Consider the following 20,156-nt stretch of genomic DNA (forward strand, 5'->3'; position numbering starts at 1 on the left):
CAGAAGAATTCTGAAATATTTCTCCTACTTCGTTTAAGTTTCACCATCATTAATGCTTCTATGGCTACTCACTACCTTTCAAAACATTTTCTCTTAAACATCTCTTACCTTGGCAAAATCTGGAGGAGGATTTTTCCCTCTGCAGAGGTTGGATAAAGCCCATACAGCATTTCGGGTCATAGTGAGGCGGTTCTGCTTTGAAAGCAATCTAAAACAAACCAAGAAAAAATTCCAGCCTTTGTTTTGTTGTTTGTTTTTTTTTTTTTAAATCAAAGCCAGGCAACTCTGTGGAGTCAAGTGCATGATCATTACAATAAACTCAGGTCTACATTTTAACATATACCAATGTGTATCTTATGTATATGGGCCAAATACTCTAGATATTTTTCCTGTAAAAATATATCCTGAGGAAAATCATGCTTGATGGCTGGATACCAACACACATGCTAGACACAGGAATCCTAGTTTCCTTTCAAGAATAACAACCATTGCACTGAAAGTGTATTAACTGCTTAGAAACTGATGTAGCAAATTCACAGTCAAAAAGCACAGAACTGTAAAAAGATCTGAAGATAGTTCTGGAGAGCAGTCTCCTCAATGACCTGCATTTTCCTATCAGTCTAAGACAATCACCCCTGCTTTTATACTTATTAACTACTGATGGAACACAAAACATCCTCAGAAAATGCATATAATCAGTATTAGCATTTCCCAAACATCCAAGGCAGTCACATACCTCACAGCAAGCACTGTTCACAGACTTTTTGTGCACAAAGGCTCCAGTCCCAACATATGAGAGCCTTGCCAACCTGGTTCTTGTTAGTATTCAATTCTGCAGAGAACCTAAAAACAAGTCTCTTCCTACAGTTGCTAAGGGGTGGCATCTACACATCACATGCAGGTTCAACAGCTCCATCAGCTACTGGCAGCCAAACAATGTCATGAACTGTAACAGTGACACCTGCATGAGATCTGCATTCCAAAACTGTCCTCTCACATTAGGACTATCACACTGACCAAAGTCATGTCAGCCACTGGTCACTGGCACTGGTCAGTCAGCCCCTTATGTGAGATCAATCCTGGCACTGACAAGATGCCTGTGGAGCTGACTAATGAATTTAAACAGCGTGAAGCCTCTAAACAAGGCATTTTCCTGACAACTCAGAAACAACTAGCCATAGTGCTCTTTGGCCTGGGGGAATGCAGTATGGCAAGACCTAGCTCTTGAACAACTGTAACAATTCAATTTCTTTTCCTCATAGTTATCCCACACTGTAACAATGTCTTTATGAAAGCATTAGAGAACTCCAGTGCTGGAGACAGAGTTTGCAAAGGACAAAGACTGAGTAACCCTAATTTGGACATGACAACACAAGAGGGAGTCACTCTTTTGGCAATAATATGGTCCTTCAGCAGAGGACCATCAAGATGATTAATCAAGATGCTTAGCAGATGATTAGCGGACTAGAGAAATGACACAGGACCTTAGGAGGAGATTGTGCAAGGGGAGATGTAACTGTAGCCTGCAACAGTAACAGCTAAATACAGAAAAGAGGAAGCCAGATCCTTGTCAAAAGTGCCCAATGACAAGAGGCAACTACCACAAGGTAAAACAGAAAATTCTGATTAGGTGTCAGAACATTATTTTTCACCACTCCATGGTCAAATACTGCAAGAGGTTGCCCCACGAGGTTATGGAACCTTTGATGTTCCAAATTTGACTGGTTAAGTAGTTGAGCAATCTAATCTGATCTCACATGCTATGAAGAAAGGCTTTGACTAGATGACCTGCAGAGGTGCCTTTTAACCTAAATTATACTATGACACTAATTAGCCCAGGCATCCACCCACTCTGTAGAATAAAATAGTTCCAGCTTAGCCGCTCCTAAAACGTTTCCATTTTATCTCCATTATAAAAGTAGTTCAGGAAATCCCATTAAAAAGTCTCCTTAATCCACAATTTAAACCAATAATCATTATTCTTCAAGACAAAAGCAAAACTTCAGTTTTATCAGACACTCAAGCAAACTTCTTAAACATATATTAACATATTCTTATTCATATATCTTAACATATTTAAACAGACTTACTGCAATAAAGGAGGCAGGATATTACAGTCCAAGACGTAGTCTCTGCACATCGTGCTGTCTCCAGCAATATTGCCAAGAGCCCATACTGCCTGCAATGAAAAACAGAACAGCAATTGCTTTCATTTACAGAATTCAACCAGTTTAGTTTATGTATTAGAGTGACAGATACTCTAGTCTCACTGTTAGACCCTGGACAATGTACAGAAGGTGAACACATTCTGGATGAGTATTACATATGGACACTGAAGCTCATTATATTCATGAGTATTTACACTGATCTAAGAGGAATACCAAGACAGCAAACATGTATTCTCCAAAGATTTGAAGGCAGACATACCCTTTCTTTGTCCACAACACAAGATAAAAACTTATCTTCTCAGACTCAGCAACATACTAATTCTACACTCCTCCTAGTTTAGAGCTGGTACAAGTCTGGATGTTCATAGTACACGTGAAGCAAGACTGTATATACCCAAAAATACTTGTGTGGAAGAGACTACATTAGTATTTCCTAAGAAAGCCATAAAAGCATGCATTGTTTGCACAGTCATATTAAGAATACTGATACAAACTAAGGTGAAAATGGGAATCTATATGTAACATAAACCAATATTCAGAATCAAAGAGTTCAGATGGGCACTGGCATACATTCTTTAAGAGAAATCTACGTAAGACACAACCAGTGTTACCTATTAAGACACATGCAAGGCAAAATACAATAACAGATATATTCTCCCTTGGACTATAGTAACCCTTCATTTTGAGAAGATCTAATATACCAGAAGATAATTAAAGCATCACGATATCCATCTTCTGTAATATGATGAGAATAAAAGATTTAATTAGTTTTGGCTTATATTTTTGGGTCAAGTGGCAGTTTTGATAACACTGTCCACTAGTATGACAGTCATAACTGAAAAAAAAAATCAGTAGTCTAAATTAAGTATAAAAGCCATTTTATGAACTCAGTATGATTTACAGACAATACTTTATCGACACAAGAAAGTGCATGAAGGTCACATTTGATATTTATTTCACATCAGTAGAGGGCTAAGTGTCTTACCAAAATGTCTATCTGCTGATTTGGCAGAGACCCATGAAATGTCTACACAACCACTGGAAATAGTTTTAATAATGAACACAGAGGACAAAACCAATCCTATTTATCATGCACAGCAGCTGAATGCCCTCCCCAAATTTATCTTCAGAAGAAGACTATATTTATATTTTTTGCAGTTAGATGTATTAACATGCATAACTCTTTCTCCAACTGAATGTACGTAAGATCCCTAAACAAAATAAACAATTTTCTCTTTGTCTCTCTACTTGAAATAAATTACTTCTGTAGAAAATCAGACAGAAAAAGCCAAATGTTACCTAAAGGAACAACTCAGGTGATCTGAAATAAACTCATTTATTATCAACATGATGTCAATTAATCTGCTGCATTAGAATTGTACTGTGACATGTTTCTAAGTGGCAAAAAGATACCATTTTAGAAAACATACTTCAACCACCCTGAGAGACCCAAAACCACCAGCAAATCCTGCAAAATTAATATAGCTAGAAGCAGATGTATTTACAAAGTGTGTATACAGATGTCAGCTTGCCAGATACATAATAAAAATCCTCCTCTGTACTATTACCAGTAACACCATAAATAGATTGAGCAGTTTAGTCCCTAAACTGCAACTTTTCAAGAATCTAGGAGACTATTCTGGTGAAGGATAAGTTTGTTTTGTTCTCCTATTGCTTTCCAGGCTTCTGGTGTCAGCCAGTCAGTGAAAGGGTAGCAGGCTATATACTGATCTATATTACTACATAATGTCCCTCAAAACTTATCTTCATCATAAAAAACTTTTTTTTTATTCCCATTCTTAATATTTTACAACTGTTGTGACAACAGTTTGTCTGAAACAGAAGTACAGCCTTGGATCTGGCAGCCTCATGGACTGAGAAGGCAGCTACTGGAAAAATTTAGCCTAGAGACAGAACATATGCCACCTCCTTCAAAATGCCATTCTTGTTGGAACTGTAAGAAACCATGCTTGATGCTCACTACACTGCTTGCATTTCTGCAGCAATGAGAAGCCCAAGGAATGAATCCAAGATTTCAGCAGGTTCTAAATACATATTTTGAGAAAATCCAGATGTGTATGAGTGAAAAAAAGTCAGATTTTACAATAGCTTCCTTTTATGGAACATGTGCATTATTTTGAAGATACAATCTCCTTGCCTGGACACCCTTACAAAAATCAAAACACTCCTAGGAGCCGTATCTCACTTGTCTGTGGACTTTGCTTCTGCCACTATGGCAATATTTATTTTTAGGGTCAACAACAGTGACAATCACTTAATCCAAGAATACATTCTGACCCTGAATGACAGACTGGTTTTGAAACAGCAAATCTCATGTCACAAAGTCTGATCAAAGAGGTCAAATAGCTTTTCATCTGCTTTCTCACTCTTGATTTTTTTATGGAGATATCCAGTTGGGTAGTCTGATATCAGGACCTGGTAAGAGAGGATGCTGCAAGACATTCTTGTAATGCCAATGACTGATAGTGCACACGATGCAAAGAAACTGAAGTATCTTTAGAAAAATATGCTAGGTTTCATTCAACAAGGAATGATGTCTTCCCTTAAGGAATTACTGTAGGTAAGTGAGGAACATAAGCTCATTTAAACTCTTTTTGTCAGATACTGCTATTAATAGAAAGCTCTGCCATGGTTCCCACAGATGATGTGGACACTGACAACTCCTCCCCAGGGTTTGTCTGAGTAATGTTCAATGATTTTGTGCACTCCTCAAGATGCAAAAGGCTTGCTTGCCGTAACATTTTATCTTAATTCCTCACATCCCAAACGTTTTTATCTTCTTTTCTGGAGAGTTGTGCAGAAGTAAAAGGATACTTAATTTCAGAGTTTATTAAATTACAAAATATTTAACTCTAAAAAAAAAAATATTCCATTTTAGTAGTTTCCAATAACTGCACCCAGACCTGAAGATAAAAAGAACATGTAATTTTAAGATACATAGTCTGACTTTTTAATCAACATCTCAGGTAGCAAAGTTGTGTGTAAACTGCAAATACAAATTCTACCTTGTCAAATTTTTCTACTGTTATAATTTTGTTTTTATAAAACTGCATAAATTTCCATTTATCACTAACAGTAGAGTAGGGATTATTGCAGCTCTCCAGTTTATTTTACCTATTATTAAATTCCAGTGCTTTTTCCTGAAGTGCTGGGAAACAGTAAAGTACAAGTTCTGTGAAGTACTGTTGAGCCATATGGTGCCTTCTGTGAATAATCCATGTGCTTTCTGACAATCCTCCTGTTTCCCCTGGATTCTGAAGGCTCTCAGCCATTACCTCATTAGGCTTCTGGATACTTAAACCAAGTGCTAGACCAATCACCAGCTGTGTTAATTCTGTGCCTTTTGGTGAATATTATGAAGTAACAATCAACACTTTCTCTATTTCAGGCAATTGACAAAGGAAATGTATATAATGCTGAGATAAAGACAATGAGGATCATCTTGCATGCATGTGTGACTGGGGAAGGAGATACAACTCTGCCAGAAGGCCAGAGTTCTAGGAGATTACTCATACTATGCCCCAACACAGAAGACACCTTTTTTTCAAGGGCTGATGCATTCATAGTTTCTTATTTCTCACATCTCATATACCCAGAGACGAAGTAGTTCATACTCATGTCTTACCCATTTTTTCCTGATTTTGATTACTATGACCTAGTTATAAGACTGCTGACATAAAAGCCAAACTGAATTTGGACAAGAGACTTACAGATCATTTCTGCCAAACAAACGATGGTTACCAAAAGACACATCAGCACAAATTGAAAGGGAAAAATAGAGGGAAAACCCACAAACATTGCTTTAGCTGAAAATACAAATGTTCTCAAAGGAGAACAGGGCAGCTGGGGATACTACTGCCACAGGCTGTCCAGAAGAGCACAATGACACATACCTGTCACTGTGAGACTATCTTGGTCACCAAAGGGAGCATAATGCCTTGCGTGGCTTCTCAAGGAAATTCAGTGTTCATCAAGGAAACTCAAGTTGACATCAGGGTTTTAAATACCTCAGCAAGGGCACTCAGGAGAGAACTGCAGCTAAGACACTGCTGAAGCTAGATCAACCTTAAGCATGTCTAAAGGGCTTTGATGGAGTTCTTCTCTATAAATAATTTCAGGATGACAGATGTAAATTCTAGATGTCTTTCAGAAGAAAAAAAATTATGATAACTGGAAGAAGACTAGGACATATGTCAATGATGAAACATAAAATTCAGTACACTAAAAGACAGAAGCAGGGTGGGGGTGAAGAAGCTGTAGCCAAAGAGTTTCAGAAATAATGGAGATGTAGCTTCTGTAATAAACACTGTTTGATCGATGATTACATTGAAAAAGACTGATGTACAATGCAAACCCTCACAGTTAAACGACTGTAATTAAATGTCAGCCTGTGTAGCTTAATGCAAAACAGGTCTCAAAAAGATATAATTTCATTAAAATACATGCTATTTCATCAACATAGTTATAAGATTTCCTCACGCTGACGTCCAGAAAACCACTGACTTGACTCAGAAACTAGTATATACAAAATAAACAGTGCAACGCAGATTGCACAGATTAAAATTGGGTTATAAATATGAAAACTGCTGGAGAAGTCACAATCAGATGAGGTAAGCTTGTATCTATTCCTAAGGCACTGGTAATGGAAGTCTGAAACAGAAAAATTCAGTGTTGTAAATCTATAACATTTACTGTAAGACAAAAATCAGTGGATAGCAATTAGCCAGTAAGGTAATTCAAGTAATATTCAGTATGAACTGGGGTTTTTTTGTTTATACTAGGAAACACATTCAAAATTGTATTACCCTTTATATTTCTTTCTACAGAATTGCCATCCCTCTTAGCACAATGACTGTTATTAATCCTAGCCTTCCATATTTTTCTCTTCAACCTTCACTATATGGTGTAAAGCTACATTTTGGCCTATCCTCCTGGAACATGTAGCTTTATTTTCTGTATTCGACTGTATTTAAATAATGATCTGGACAATGCTACTGAGAGAGGAAAAGAATCATCATTTTACAGGGGAGAAAATTATGGCCAAACACCTTCCCATTTCAGATATCTGAGAAGCCCAGATCTGCTCAACATACAGACCTAACTATAGAAGACATCTGCAAAATAGCTGAGTTGTCCTCAGCTACAAAATGAAATGCAAGTATTTCACACTGAGTGTTCAAAAACCACAGAACTACCTAGTTTCAGAACTTAGTGAAATCTGATACAAACTATCCAGCAGCACACACTAAGCAGTAGATATGTTTATCTCAGAAATCTGCAATTGCCTTAAATTGTAAGAATCTCTTTTTTCTCCTTCATTCATTACAATGTGTTCTAACTTTAACAAACAGGGCCACAGTGTGACAAGTAAAAGTCTTCTTTGCTACTCACTGATTTGTTATCAGGACAACAATCTGTAGGTAGACTAAAAGAATGAGAGTAATATGGAAAAATACTATGAAACTGTATACTAATGCTATCCTGCAATGCAGCCTGTCCTGTAACAGTTAAATGCCTAATGTTTTTACATTTTGTTTTAGTAGATATTACCATTAACTGTTTTTCTAAAAGCTGTCAGAAAAAAGTTTCTTTCCTGCTGGACTGCCTCAAGCCCAAAGTCAGCTATGAGCAGCACTGCAGCCTCTAGACCTTCAGCACAGAAATCCACCACAGGAAGCCACCAAGAAAAGGTACAGGTAACATTTCACAGTGGCACGTTTTCCTTCTTTAGCACAGCTGACTACAGAGCAATTTGTAACTGGTATTTAAAGGCTTATTGGTAACAGATGACGGATTCAGCACCTGCATTACAGAGGAAAATATTTTCTGGTAATTATAACCCACTCTGCCTGCCTGCAATATGAACTTCAACATGTCAGCAGTTTACTAGGAGGCAGAAGAACACAAACTACTTAACTGTGGCCCTTAAGCTCTTCTGAAGGCCGCACGACTCATTCTATATAGGTCTGTTCTTCCCACCTGCTTTCTGAATATCAACCTAATAAAAAAAAGCAAGTTCTCTTGCATAGATTATTAGGACCAAAAACATGGAGTAGTCTTTACAGCAATCACAGCACCAATCACACTGCAGGAAAAGCACTGTATAAGTGATGGCTGAATTTGGAAAGTAATATCACCAATTCAACCCCCAAAAAACAAACTCTAAAAAAAAATCATATAGCTAAATCTTGATGAATTTTCTGCCTGGGCAGAACAGTGCATTTACCTGCCATTTTGGCAAGCTTTCTAGTTTCTGTGATAGAGACTCGTTTCCTCAAAGAAAGCTACAAAATTGGACAAAAAGATAACTATTTCCTTTGATAAATTTTTCAATCGCCCAAATTCAATTTCTCTTAAAAAATCTTTCCCAAAATAATTCAGCCAGACACATACTATTGAGAACAGAAAGCTGCAGAGGGGAAGAACTAGAAAGCTACAAGCAACTGAGAAAAACATAAATTCTGTCTGTCCTGTGAAAAATGTTAGGCACCCTTAAGTATAGGTGGTACTCCCTGAGCCAGCTGTAAGAGAGAAGGGTAAGTTACCCAAAGCAATCCAATGCTTAAGAGTTGAGATTTCTCCAGTCATGCATCTCAGTACAGCCAAATGGCAAGGTCAGACATCACATCCAGTAACAAATACAGGTCACACTTACAGGATGGAGAACAGAACCCTGGTAGTCAGTGATTCTGAAAAGAACAATGGATCACACTGGATAATCATCTTAACCTGAGCTTCCAGCCAGCTTCTGTGGCAAAGTGTCCACAAAGACATCTTGGATATTTTCACACCGAAGTATGAAGTAGAAATTAAAATGAGGTATCTGTCTGCAAGCAGCTTTGCTGGGACAGCACTACTGGAATATCCAGTGCTTGCAATTTCACCACCACAAAGATATTGAAACAAAGAAATTTTATTAAAGGGTCACAAAAAAACCCCAAACCAAACACCACAGAAATAATCTCCTAATGAGAACTCAGAGACTATTTCCTTTGCTCAAGAAGAGCTTAATCTATGGTCTGTAAACAGCTATCAGAAAAAACAGCTTACTAACTGAGTAGATAATGAAACAAAAGCAAGTGTCTGGACCTAGTGGACAAAAACCTAGTTGATATTATACAGGTAAGGTATACACTTTCACGTTAGGATTAACTGAAAATCTATTTGTTAACATGATTAATATTTCATCATCCTACATCTTCAAAGCAAGATTATTTGTCTAAAATACATCTATCTCTGTTCAAACACAAGTGATGGACTTCACACAGAAATTATTGAGTCAGATGTTCAGCCTGTGCTTTACACCGATCCCTTTGGCCCTTAAGAATATTCATCTACTCTGTAAGGAATGTAGATAAACTATAATTTTCTCTGTAGAGAACAAACTATAATTGCCACTCATGCTTTATCTTCAGGAGAAATTAGCATCTCTGAAGCAATTTCTTAAATAAGGCTTAATTCCTCAATACACAGAAAAATATTAAACCATTAGAGACGAAAATGCTTTACTTCATTGGCTGTGGTTAAATAATTTCCAGAGAAAGAAAAATACAGTACTTGATTAGACATCTTAACAAACACGAGGTAAAAAGGGACTGTTGTGCAAAACTGCCAAACACATTTCCTCTAAAGGCTTTCTTACAGGATAACCTCATTTCTTTCTGAGGAAGAAAACAAAAAAACCCAAAAAAACAAACAAACCAACCAAAAAGGACAAAAAAAAAAAACCCCACCACACACAAACTCCCAACCCCACAAAGTGCCACACATACAAACAAAAATCTCAACAGAATTCTTTCTTTACCTGTTCCTGTACATCTTCAAACTCTGAACTAAGCAGCTCTATGAAGATGGGGACAGCTCCTGCTTGGATCACTATTCGAGTCTGAAGGGAATTTCCCGAGGCAATATTTGTCAGCACCCACGCAGCTTCAAACTGGAAAACCAAATACAGAAGTACTAAGAGTCATCTGTGCCACATAAAAATGAAGACTAAATATCTTTAAAGAAAGAAAGAATAGGTGTAGGATGGATTAAAAAAAAAAAACAAAAAAAAAAAACCAGGAAAGGAGGTGTCAAAAAAACTGTGAGCATGATCTGGGAGAACTCTGCAACTACAGCAAAGCAATCTTCTCCAACTCTGCTGATCAGTATTGCTGCCATGAAGTATTACTGTATGTTGCTTTTATTAAAGATTTGAAACAAAACTGAGATCCTGAATTAACACTTCGTATCTTCTGACTGAACTCTTTTTGTAATTTTTCTTTCAACCTCAGTGTGCAAAAATATTAACTTTGAAGCCAAAATGCAGATTATACCACCTCAAGCAACACTACCTCAGAAAGTACAGGTTCTAGTGGTAGATTTCTGCATGGTTCTCAGTCCAAAAATTATTACACTACACTAGTAAATATAAATCCTTTCAGATACTATCCAGAATCTAGAAAATGAGGACTGCCAATACTTGCATGAAAATGCAAAAATCAATAAACCATAAAAATGGAAAGTTATGTGCTATAAATGACCAATTTTGACATTACTAATTATTTTTATTAAATTTATGTTGATCTAGCAGTATTCCAGTGAAAATTGTGATAGACTTTCCAAGACCTGAAGAGAAGCAAGAAATTATATTTAGGATTTAATCATAAAAGCAATTCCTGCTAAGGAGACATGGGCCTGAAATAAGAACTCTGCAAATATAGGCTTGCAAGACTTCTATTTTTTAAGTGTCAATAACTATTAAGGGTCTCATTTTAGCAGTACATTTAATCCTGCCCTTTTGGTCAACTAGAGGAGAAATTATCTTCTGGTAAAATGTGATCAGAATAAATTATTCCCAAATACATTGTTGTAATATGCAGAGTGAGAGCTGCAATAAAGCAGAAACAAATTATGTAAAAACAGCAAGAGTCATCCTTAACGAGCTAAAACCAAGATGTTCAGGCCAGAGCTTACATCCAACAAAAAACGTATTTGCTTCTCTGTAGTTTTACCTTCTTTGAAGGGAGTATCCAGTGTTTCATGATACAGGATTTTACTCATCTTTCAATCAGAGAAGCTTATTATTCATAGTTTAGAACTTGCCCTTTGGCTTTCTAATAGATGCTGCCAGTCTGAAGCATTCACAGCTCAGAGACTCCCACTCTCTCCAGACCCATACCCATAAAAGAAGAATCATTTTGTATAAACAGATTAATCAAATTTAAGACCAACTAGCAATTTCTTCTCCTTGCTCAAATTTGTACTTTACTTCAACTATTTATAAAGTAAGTTTTGACTATGAGCTAATCATAGATCTTCCCATCTTTTGTGGAATTAAGTGTTTTTAAACTGAGCTTTTCCCAGCATCTAACTAGAACCAAGGGTGACTTAGATGCCTGGGTGTGAGTACCATGTAGCATTTCAGATGGTGGAAGTTACAGAAAGGCTTGGTGAGTGACAGTTTCTCTCCACTCCCTCCACTATGAAACACCTGATGCTCCAGGATGTGTAAACTAAAGAAAAGTCACATGCAAATAGCAAAGGATAGAAACCCAAAATACTTTATGATAATTAATTTACCAGAAGAAATCTTAACCAAGGGATGATGTTTTTTGTGGTACTGTTCTTAAGATTTCTGCCTCCATCAGAGAGATTTTGCTTGACAAAAATTTACTTTATTATGTATGGTTCAAGTGATCTCGAAAAAGTGGGAAGCTTTTAAGTCTTGAAATCACTTAAGGAAAAAGTGGACTGAGGAACTCCAAATGAATGAGGCCTTCCTACCACTCCCACCAGAAGTCTATTACTCAATATTCCATTGAGAAGAAGAAAAATGGAGCATAACGTCAAATAAAGTTCTAAGTTGGTCAGCATGGAAAAGTTTCCACACTCAATCCACCATATGAGTAGCTGTAGTATCTGAGAAAAAAAATACTTCAGTGTTTCCAGAATGAGTTGAAAATCCTTCCTTCTACAGCTAAGCTACAATCAGGAATGCCAGAATGGGAAGCTCAAAGTCTACGACTGTGCCGAGGATCACTTTTGGAAACACAGAGTAAAAACAAATATTAAAGTGAAGTCAAGAGGAACTTCCTAACTGATCACAGCAAAAAGTTCTACCTGTAGATGCTGGACAGGCAAGCAGGCAGACAGCTGAAGACAAGATGAAGGAAAATTAACCAGCTCAAATGGAATATCAAAAGCAATATACTCAGACATGTATTTTCAATGCTTTGTTACAAACTCTTTAGAGTAAGGTTGGAATTATCGATTATTTGACTGATTATCATACTTTCTGTACAAAAATCAATACGTGTTAAAGCAGCTAGGCCATGAGAATTTGACTCAGTCACACAACACAATTCAGACATCTCTCTCCCCTGTTCCCATCACAAGTTTTGCTAGAAGATAAATAAGCATTTTTATCCTAGTGAAGAAAATTAGAGGAAGTACAGTTCATTAAGCAAATCACTGCTTATTTTCTACCTAATTTCCATCATCAAATGCCTTCATGATATAGGAAGACAGATATATTTATAATTTGTATACCTGTAATGTACAGTTTTCTTTTCGTTTGAGGAACTCCACAAACCTGGCCACCACTCCTGGTGTGCTTATGACTTCATCTATTGGGGGGTTTGGTTCTGTTTAAAATAAAAAGAAAAGTTAGATACACTGGCTTTTTTGTTGGGAAATGTTCAAGTTACAGCATTGAAATAATACTCAATGAAATCCCAACTTCTCTTTGTGAAAATGTATTCTTTTTCTGAAATAGTCCTTAACCTATCCAAAAAGTTAATGGATTCATATGCACCATCAAAAGTGAACGTTGCAGTAATATGTTTCAAAACACTAAGGCACTCAGAAATTTAGGCAGACCAGCTTTACAGTAGTGGTTCTGCAGTCACTGTGGCACACTCACATGCAGAACTCAACTTCTGCAAAGCAGCACATTTGAGCCAAAGAGAAGCTGTCTATAATACTTACATTACATACCCAAGATCACATCTGCATCAGTTAGTAGTTTTACACATTTCAATAACGAAATTAACTGTTACATACACCTGACATTTCCCCAAAACAGGGTTTCACTCAGAAATTTCTGTATGAAACTTGATCTTTAGTGCTGTCGAAGTAAAAAACTATGCCAGAGATGCTTTTACATTTTTCTCCAAGTAATTTCAGCCCTTACCTTTAGAAAGAAGCTTCCGGAATTTCTGAGTGGCTGAAAGCTGCTGTTCTGGACTGTTGGAGAAAATCATCTCAATCATATCAGAGGTGATGACTGCACTCTAGGATTCAGGTGAGGGAGACAGCATGAGAATGACAAAGAGGAAGAAGAAAATCTGGCATTAGTGGTAAAAAGGATATAACGTTTGCTAAGCTGGTATTAATTTTATCTTTTATTAAACAAAAACCTAGATAAGAGCACTACAGACAGCAAGTGAGTCATCACATGTGTACACTTAATTAACCAGCACCATTCTTAAGTTTAGCCTTTCTATTGGAAGCCAAAATTCAAATTTTACATAGGCTATGGCAAGAAAATTACCCTTCAGAACCTCTCACTGATATTCTCTCCCCATATTTTCTAAGTCCCCTCCTTTAAAATAAACATAAAATTGACAGCCTCAATGAAAAGTCATTTAAATTGGAATAGCAATTCCTGCTACCCAAGAATACCACTTTATGTTATTGTTTAGATTTCTGCAATATGTAGGTTTTGTATCATTCTCTTAAACAAAATATACAGGACCTGTCATTTTTAGAAGAGTTGACAAGCCCAATGCTTGTCATAATTATCGGAGCATTAAATTTTTCCCAATACTGAGGGTTTCCAGTAAAGCAACTAAATTAAATCAGTGAACTTTTTTATGTCAGGTAAAATTTGACATTCTGTTCATCACACATGTAAAGCATAAGGAAATTAGTATTTTCTTCTTTTATTTCTTCTGATCTAAATCTTTACATAGAACTGATCCTAACTTATAGAGAGAGATAGTGCTGAAAACACTTACTTTGTCTGTAACAGCTGTCTAGCAGCTCCAACTTTTAAGACTTACTAAGAAATAAGAAGTAGAATAGTAAACTGCATAATGGTATTATCTATCACGATTAGATATCCTCCTTATCTAACTTTATAACCATCTAATCATTTCAGATAAGCTTCCACACCTATGATTAACTGGTATTTAGGCCTTGTCTGATGTTTAAAGACTTTCCTGAAGAGTAAAACAATATATTACATTAGTGAAGTACCATATTGTTTATATGCATCTCTGTTTCTCTATAATTTTCAAAGATGGTATAACCAACAACAGAAATCAAGCCTAGCCTGATTTCATCTGCATATTCTGAACACAGACACAAGTGTGAAGATCAGTGGTCAGACTTTTCAGTGAGGGCTGCACTTTGCTTACACCTCTCTGTTACAGCCTCAATGGCTCATTTTTGCTTTTCAAGGAGATGTCTGTGGTAAAAAAATAGGGAGAAAGTAGAAAATTCCAGATTCAACTCTTTAAGTTTTTTCTGTCAGATAAAATTCCAGCTTGGAAACAAATTTAAGGTCATATGCAGGTAGATAAGCCAGGTCTAGGTGTATTTTCAACCCCCCAGTTAGAAACTGTACCACTTGAAAGTCTATGTTTCAAGCACTAATTTTCATATTTAAAAACTCCAACTCTGGGCAGCAGTTGATAAAATCACCCATAATGGTGCACATCAAAATGAGAAATATCAGCTTGCCTGGAACAATGAAATTTTATTTAATTCTCTTGAAAGCAAATCCACTGAGCAAAGACTCACTCTATCCATAACATTTTTCAAGATGTTATGTTTCAAGACACATTTTTCTGGAACTCCACTCCTCTCAAGTTACTGCACAACAGGCCTGATCAATTTCAGCAAATACTTTATTTCTTTCTCATCACTTACAGAAGTCATCTCCATGTTGTTCATCTGAGCCTCATGGAAGCCACCATCTGACATCCCTTCCTCCTCCGCTTCTTCCTCAGCTGTTGCAACATTTCGGCGTTTAAACAACTAAAGAGAGAAATATTTAATATATATTTAATAGAAAACATACACACATCATGTCATGTTAGGCTGCAATAAAAGTGACATAGGCTATCAACTGAAAGAAGTTAATATACTGACTACTGGAGTCCTCCAGACAGTGAAGAAAGTAAATGAAAGCAGCAATGTGCTGATTACTGGTCATCAGCATTTCTGGAAAATCCTCATGCATTTTCCCTTCCCTTCTTCACTGTACCCCTCCATCTGAGCTATCACTACCTTCAAGACAATGGCAGAGGATGCTGGGTCTGAAAGACCTTAACATTGGGACTCAGTGACCTTGAAGGTCTTTTCCAACAAGGTAATTCTGTGATTCTGTGACCTGAAGAATTGCTTCATGTAACAGATGTTTGTATAACACCTGCAGAGACTGGAGAAATTTGAGTTGCTACAGCAGAGAGGACTTTCAAGGACGAGCACACAGGACCATTCTGAAGAAAGTATACTGGGGTGAACAGAATTTGGTTGCTGCCACTTAGAGAACATACCCAGTTTGAAATGTCATGAGGAGAGTTAGAGAGATCTTGTGTCATTGGAAGAAAAATTAGCAATTACAAGATGGACTTGGGGTGATGACTGGCCTGTAGAGTTCAGGAAACAAGACCCCAGCATCAAGCCAGATCAGATTTGCACCACCATCAGACAGACAAGAGAAATTCTTGACACAAGCCTGCTGTTACTCTTCTCTCCAGATGGGGAGAAAACAATATGCAAAACTTCTTACAGCAAGCCTGTCAGTGATTGTAGATGAGAGTGTTTTAAGTTTTGAAGACTCTGGCCTAGATGTACTAGCCTTGAAGCAAAAACAGCTAACAACTTTAAGTAAGAAGAATGCAGGTACCAGGCATAACAAAACATTGGCAAAGAGTGAAGTATTGCATATTTTGCTTTTTAGTTAAGATTACAATAACCAATTAGAGGAGGCTCTGCTTCACATAAACAAAGTAGTGGTAGCCCATCAGCTTGCAACAAGTATCAGCCCATAATAACCAATTATAAAGTAACACTAACTATGCCTGTGCTGGTGGACAAGATCATGACAAGTATAAAAACAGAGATGTTTCACAGAATAAATGCTGATGCTCAAAATGACTCCTGGGTGTCAGCCATTCATTTGTCCTGGCAAGTGATAGGCATCCTTTCGGAATGTTATTCCTTCTAAGCCACTGTATGATGTGCCCACATCATACAAACATGCTCAAATACATTCTTAAATTAAAACTGGAAAGTTCTGTGAAAATTCAGAGGCCTGATGTTGTTTTTGTGGGGTTGTTTGGCTTAGGGAAAGCAAAAAACAACATATACCACAAATACAAAAACCAGGGAATTTAAACAAACTTTAATGACCTATGTGCCAAATCATAAAAGTGAAGAACTTGCACAAGGTCTGAAATTGCAGAGCTGCACATTCTGCCTGCAGCTCCACTTCTGTTCCAGTTAGTCCAGTTAGAACTAACAATTTTCTTTAACAGAAGGAAATACCACCACACACTTTATTTAGTCAGCCTGTGGTAATCAGGTTCAATGGAGGTCAGAGACACAGATAAGACAGAAAATGACTAGTCATTTTCTTAATTTAGTAACAGCTTTACAAATAAGACCCATGTTCTGCTACCATCAGTCTGGAAATGCTACCTGCAATTACTGCACAAAATCAACAAGCAGCATTGCAATTCCATCTCAGAACAGCCCCCCAACTTTGCTTGAAAGCATCCAGTATTGATACTGTGAAAGCAACATCAAACAGAATACATTACAGACTTCACCTAACATTCCAAACACAAGTATATTACTAGCTTCTTTTTTAACTCCAGAAACCTCAAAGCTGACAAGAAAGGCTTCATTATAACTTCGTTTTTAATTGAACCAGTCCCTTAAAGCTTCCAATGAAAACAACTAAGAACAAAGGGAAGAACTGTTCAGTGCTACTTGTTTTTATCAGACTAAGGTTTGTGTCATGTCTTATCAGTGCTGCTGTTTCCTGATTTAACCTGCAGAGCACCTGCCACTTTGCAATGTGAATGAAGTACTAAGAACTAGCAAGACAGGAGCAGGTAGAGGAGTTTTGTTTGCAAGCATTTTTCTCACACATTTTGCTTACAACCTGTATTAAATCCACTACTCCAGGAACGAGCCTTATGGGCATAAACACAGCATGAATTTCTTAAATTTCATAAAAGAACTGAAACTTAAAAACAGAAAACTGAGAAGAATCAGCTTAACAAACATTTTTCCCCTCCAGAAAATAATTACTGCAACTTGTAAAGGACTTGGTCAGACCTTCTCCCTCTCTTGTTCTAGTTGCAGGACTTCCTTCCATTTCACCCCAGCCTGACACTCTTTGAACAGAGTTTAGAGCCACTATAATTCAGATACTAAAAAAATAAAAAAAAAACAAAACCAACAGACCATAAACAAAACAGGAGTTGCTCAATCACATTCACTGCAAGGTCACACAGATTTGTTCAAATCACCTCTAAGCTGCTGTGGCTGACCTAACACTTCAGTGAATAAGGAGCCCTCTAAGTTTTGTAGAGCCTGCAGAAGAGGCAGTAAAGACTGCAAGTGACTCTTATTTCAGAATGACTATGTATTAATTTGGCAGAGCAGGAACAACTAAGAGGCCTGCCAACTAAGAGGAACAACCAAGAGGGGCTTGGGAGAAGCAAAGAGCCAAAGACTATGTAAGAGAAGACTGTTTAAGGACTGGTTACAGTCATGGCAACTGTGGTACAGTACCTGTTCCTCTCTCTTTTGCTTCCGTAGCTGAAGGCCCTCTTCCTCTCGCCTGCGACGCATCTCATCGGGGTTTAGAGATTTGTTCTTGTAGCTCTTCAGTCGGAAATTCTCTTTTCCTGAGGTCGTCATGGTTCCTTTACAATGCAATTAAAAAGAGAAGTCAGAAAAGAAATAATCATCAACCATACATGTGCTCCACCTCTTAATCTCTCTCACCAGGAACTTCCAGACACTGCCCCTTTATATCCTGACACACAATTTCCAATCAGAAGATGTAAAGAAAAATTTCAAGGAATTATCACTTCAGTGTGCCAGTTCCTCACATCAGACCAACTAACTTTTGCTATACTTGCTGAGGCTACAAGGCATGAATAAATCAAGTGTTTTTTGAAGAAATAACTGAGATCTATAAGGCAGGGGATACAACCTGGGCTAAAAAGAAAGCAGCACTAATAAATAACATTTCAGGAAAGGAGCCAAATTATTATATTCCTGTCTTCAGTAGAAAGTGAAGGTGCTTTTTAGCTTAACTCATTTAACTCGCTTTGCAAGACAGTACAGGACATTTTTGCACTCCAAATCCACATTTTAACTTAATTCAGCACAATTCTGTATTCTTTCTATCCAGAAAACATCTACAAGAAAAACAAAACTGAGAGAGAAATTTCAGCTGTGCACGGTGTAACCACTGAAAATGCTCACTCCTGCAAAGAAAGCAATGCTTTCTTATGCTCCTCCCCACCCCCAGCCTCTAACCCTGCCACTGTGATAATGCAGAAGGGCCTTTTTTCAGTCTATGATTTCCAAGTACTGTCTTATGTAACTCAGTGGATTAGCATTTGTATCTACTCATAATGATTTTCACATGTACAGTGCTGCACTTCGGAGTTACTTTAAATCAATAGCTATAAAACTGTGAGAAAAGATCTTCTCCTTAAATAACGGGCTGTGGATCAGGTCTCTACTCTCAGTGCTCTATTCTGCTGTTACTGCTCCCCTTACAGCCATCCGTTAAATCCAAAAACAATTGGGAACCAAATCCTCAGCATCCCAGTAATTTCCATGTGCCTTCATGCAGATGCAGAATCTCCAATATGTTGTAAATAACTGCAACTCTCTAATACTACATTTAGGAAACTATGCTATATAAAACGTTACTCCATGAGGCTTTTTTAAGTTCTTTCAAATACCCTAGGGTGATGTATTAAATACACTACCTCAAATTCCATAAGCACAGAATTCACCAGGTGATAAATTATCTCCTGTGCGCTTTAAAATGGAGTGAGTATACAGACTCTCAGCAGCTTAGGTGTCCTATTTAAAATACATCAAATGTATAATCGAGTCTACTCTAACATCCTCTTCTTTCAGCCAGCACAAAGAGCTCTAAGAGATCTTATTTAGAAAAACCAACCAAACAAAGGAAAAATTAGAGCCTCTCTTAAAGGTTGCTCATACCTGACAACCATTTACAAGAATTCTGATGACCAGAACTGACTTTCATAGAAGGCACTTTGGACATCATTTCAAGCATTACTGTGTTCTGCCAGCTGAGATTTAAAAGACCACAAAGGGACATAAGACCACTGTATTCAAGATCAGGCACAGACTAAACTGATTGCAAGATAAAAATCTCAGCATATAGGTAAACAATTCAGCAGCCTAATTCTGCTGAAAACAGCCTTCCTGAAATGACTTTTTTTTAAATAAAGGTCCTTCAAAAAGATAAATCTCAGAATACCAGAAGTAGCCTACATCATTTTTAACAGCTCAGAAACCCTTTTCTTCCTGCATTTAGGTGTCTCAGCTTAGTGTTCACATTTCCTGCCATATGCTTGGCAATAACATTTTCTTCCCATTTTTTTAAGAGGCTACTACCTGTATATTCAACATACAAATATTTGGGGAAGCCCTGGGTTGTAATGTAAAAGTTCAGGCTGACAAATAGTCAGAATACAGTATTTTTTCTGTTTCTAGAGCACTTTTAGAGAAACATTTGATGCATTTTAGAATAAGCAAAATGAACTGAAACAACAGATGGACGACCAGGGCTAAAAGGACATGCCTAAGAGGAAAATGGCTTTGCAGCCACACTAGTCAATCTGCCCTTCAGTATGAACAAACATGGCCCAGATAAGACCTCAGGCCTCCTGTGACATTATTAATAAA

General features: G+C 37.2%; 1 protein-coding gene across 1 annotated transcript in view; it reads right to left on the reverse strand.

Annotated features, from left to right (window-relative positions):
• Positions 1–20,156, reverse strand: part of KPNA1 (karyopherin subunit alpha 1) — a 63,273-nt gene that overhangs the window by 32,551 nt on the left and 10,566 nt on the right. The window contains exons 2-8 of the mRNA XM_071761551.1: positions 17,988–18,121; positions 15,108–15,215; positions 13,366–13,465; positions 12,723–12,817; positions 9,994–10,125; positions 2,091–2,179; positions 109–208 (exon numbers count right to left, since the gene is read on the reverse strand). Of these exons, the coding sequence (XP_071617652.1) occupies positions 109–208; positions 2,091–2,179; positions 9,994–10,125; positions 12,723–12,817; positions 13,366–13,465; positions 15,108–15,215; positions 17,988–18,116 (753 nt within the window). The 5' untranslated portion in view covers positions 18,117–18,121. The remainder of the gene's footprint in view (positions 1–108; positions 209–2,090; positions 2,180–9,993; positions 10,126–12,722; positions 12,818–13,365; positions 13,466–15,107; positions 15,216–17,987; positions 18,122–20,156) is intronic.

Source organism: Heliangelus exortis, chromosome 1, assembly GCF_036169615.1.
Source record: "Heliangelus exortis chromosome 1, bHelExo1.hap1, whole genome shotgun sequence".
Lineage (NCBI taxonomy): Eukaryota > Metazoa > Chordata > Aves > Apodiformes > Trochilidae > Heliangelus > Heliangelus exortis.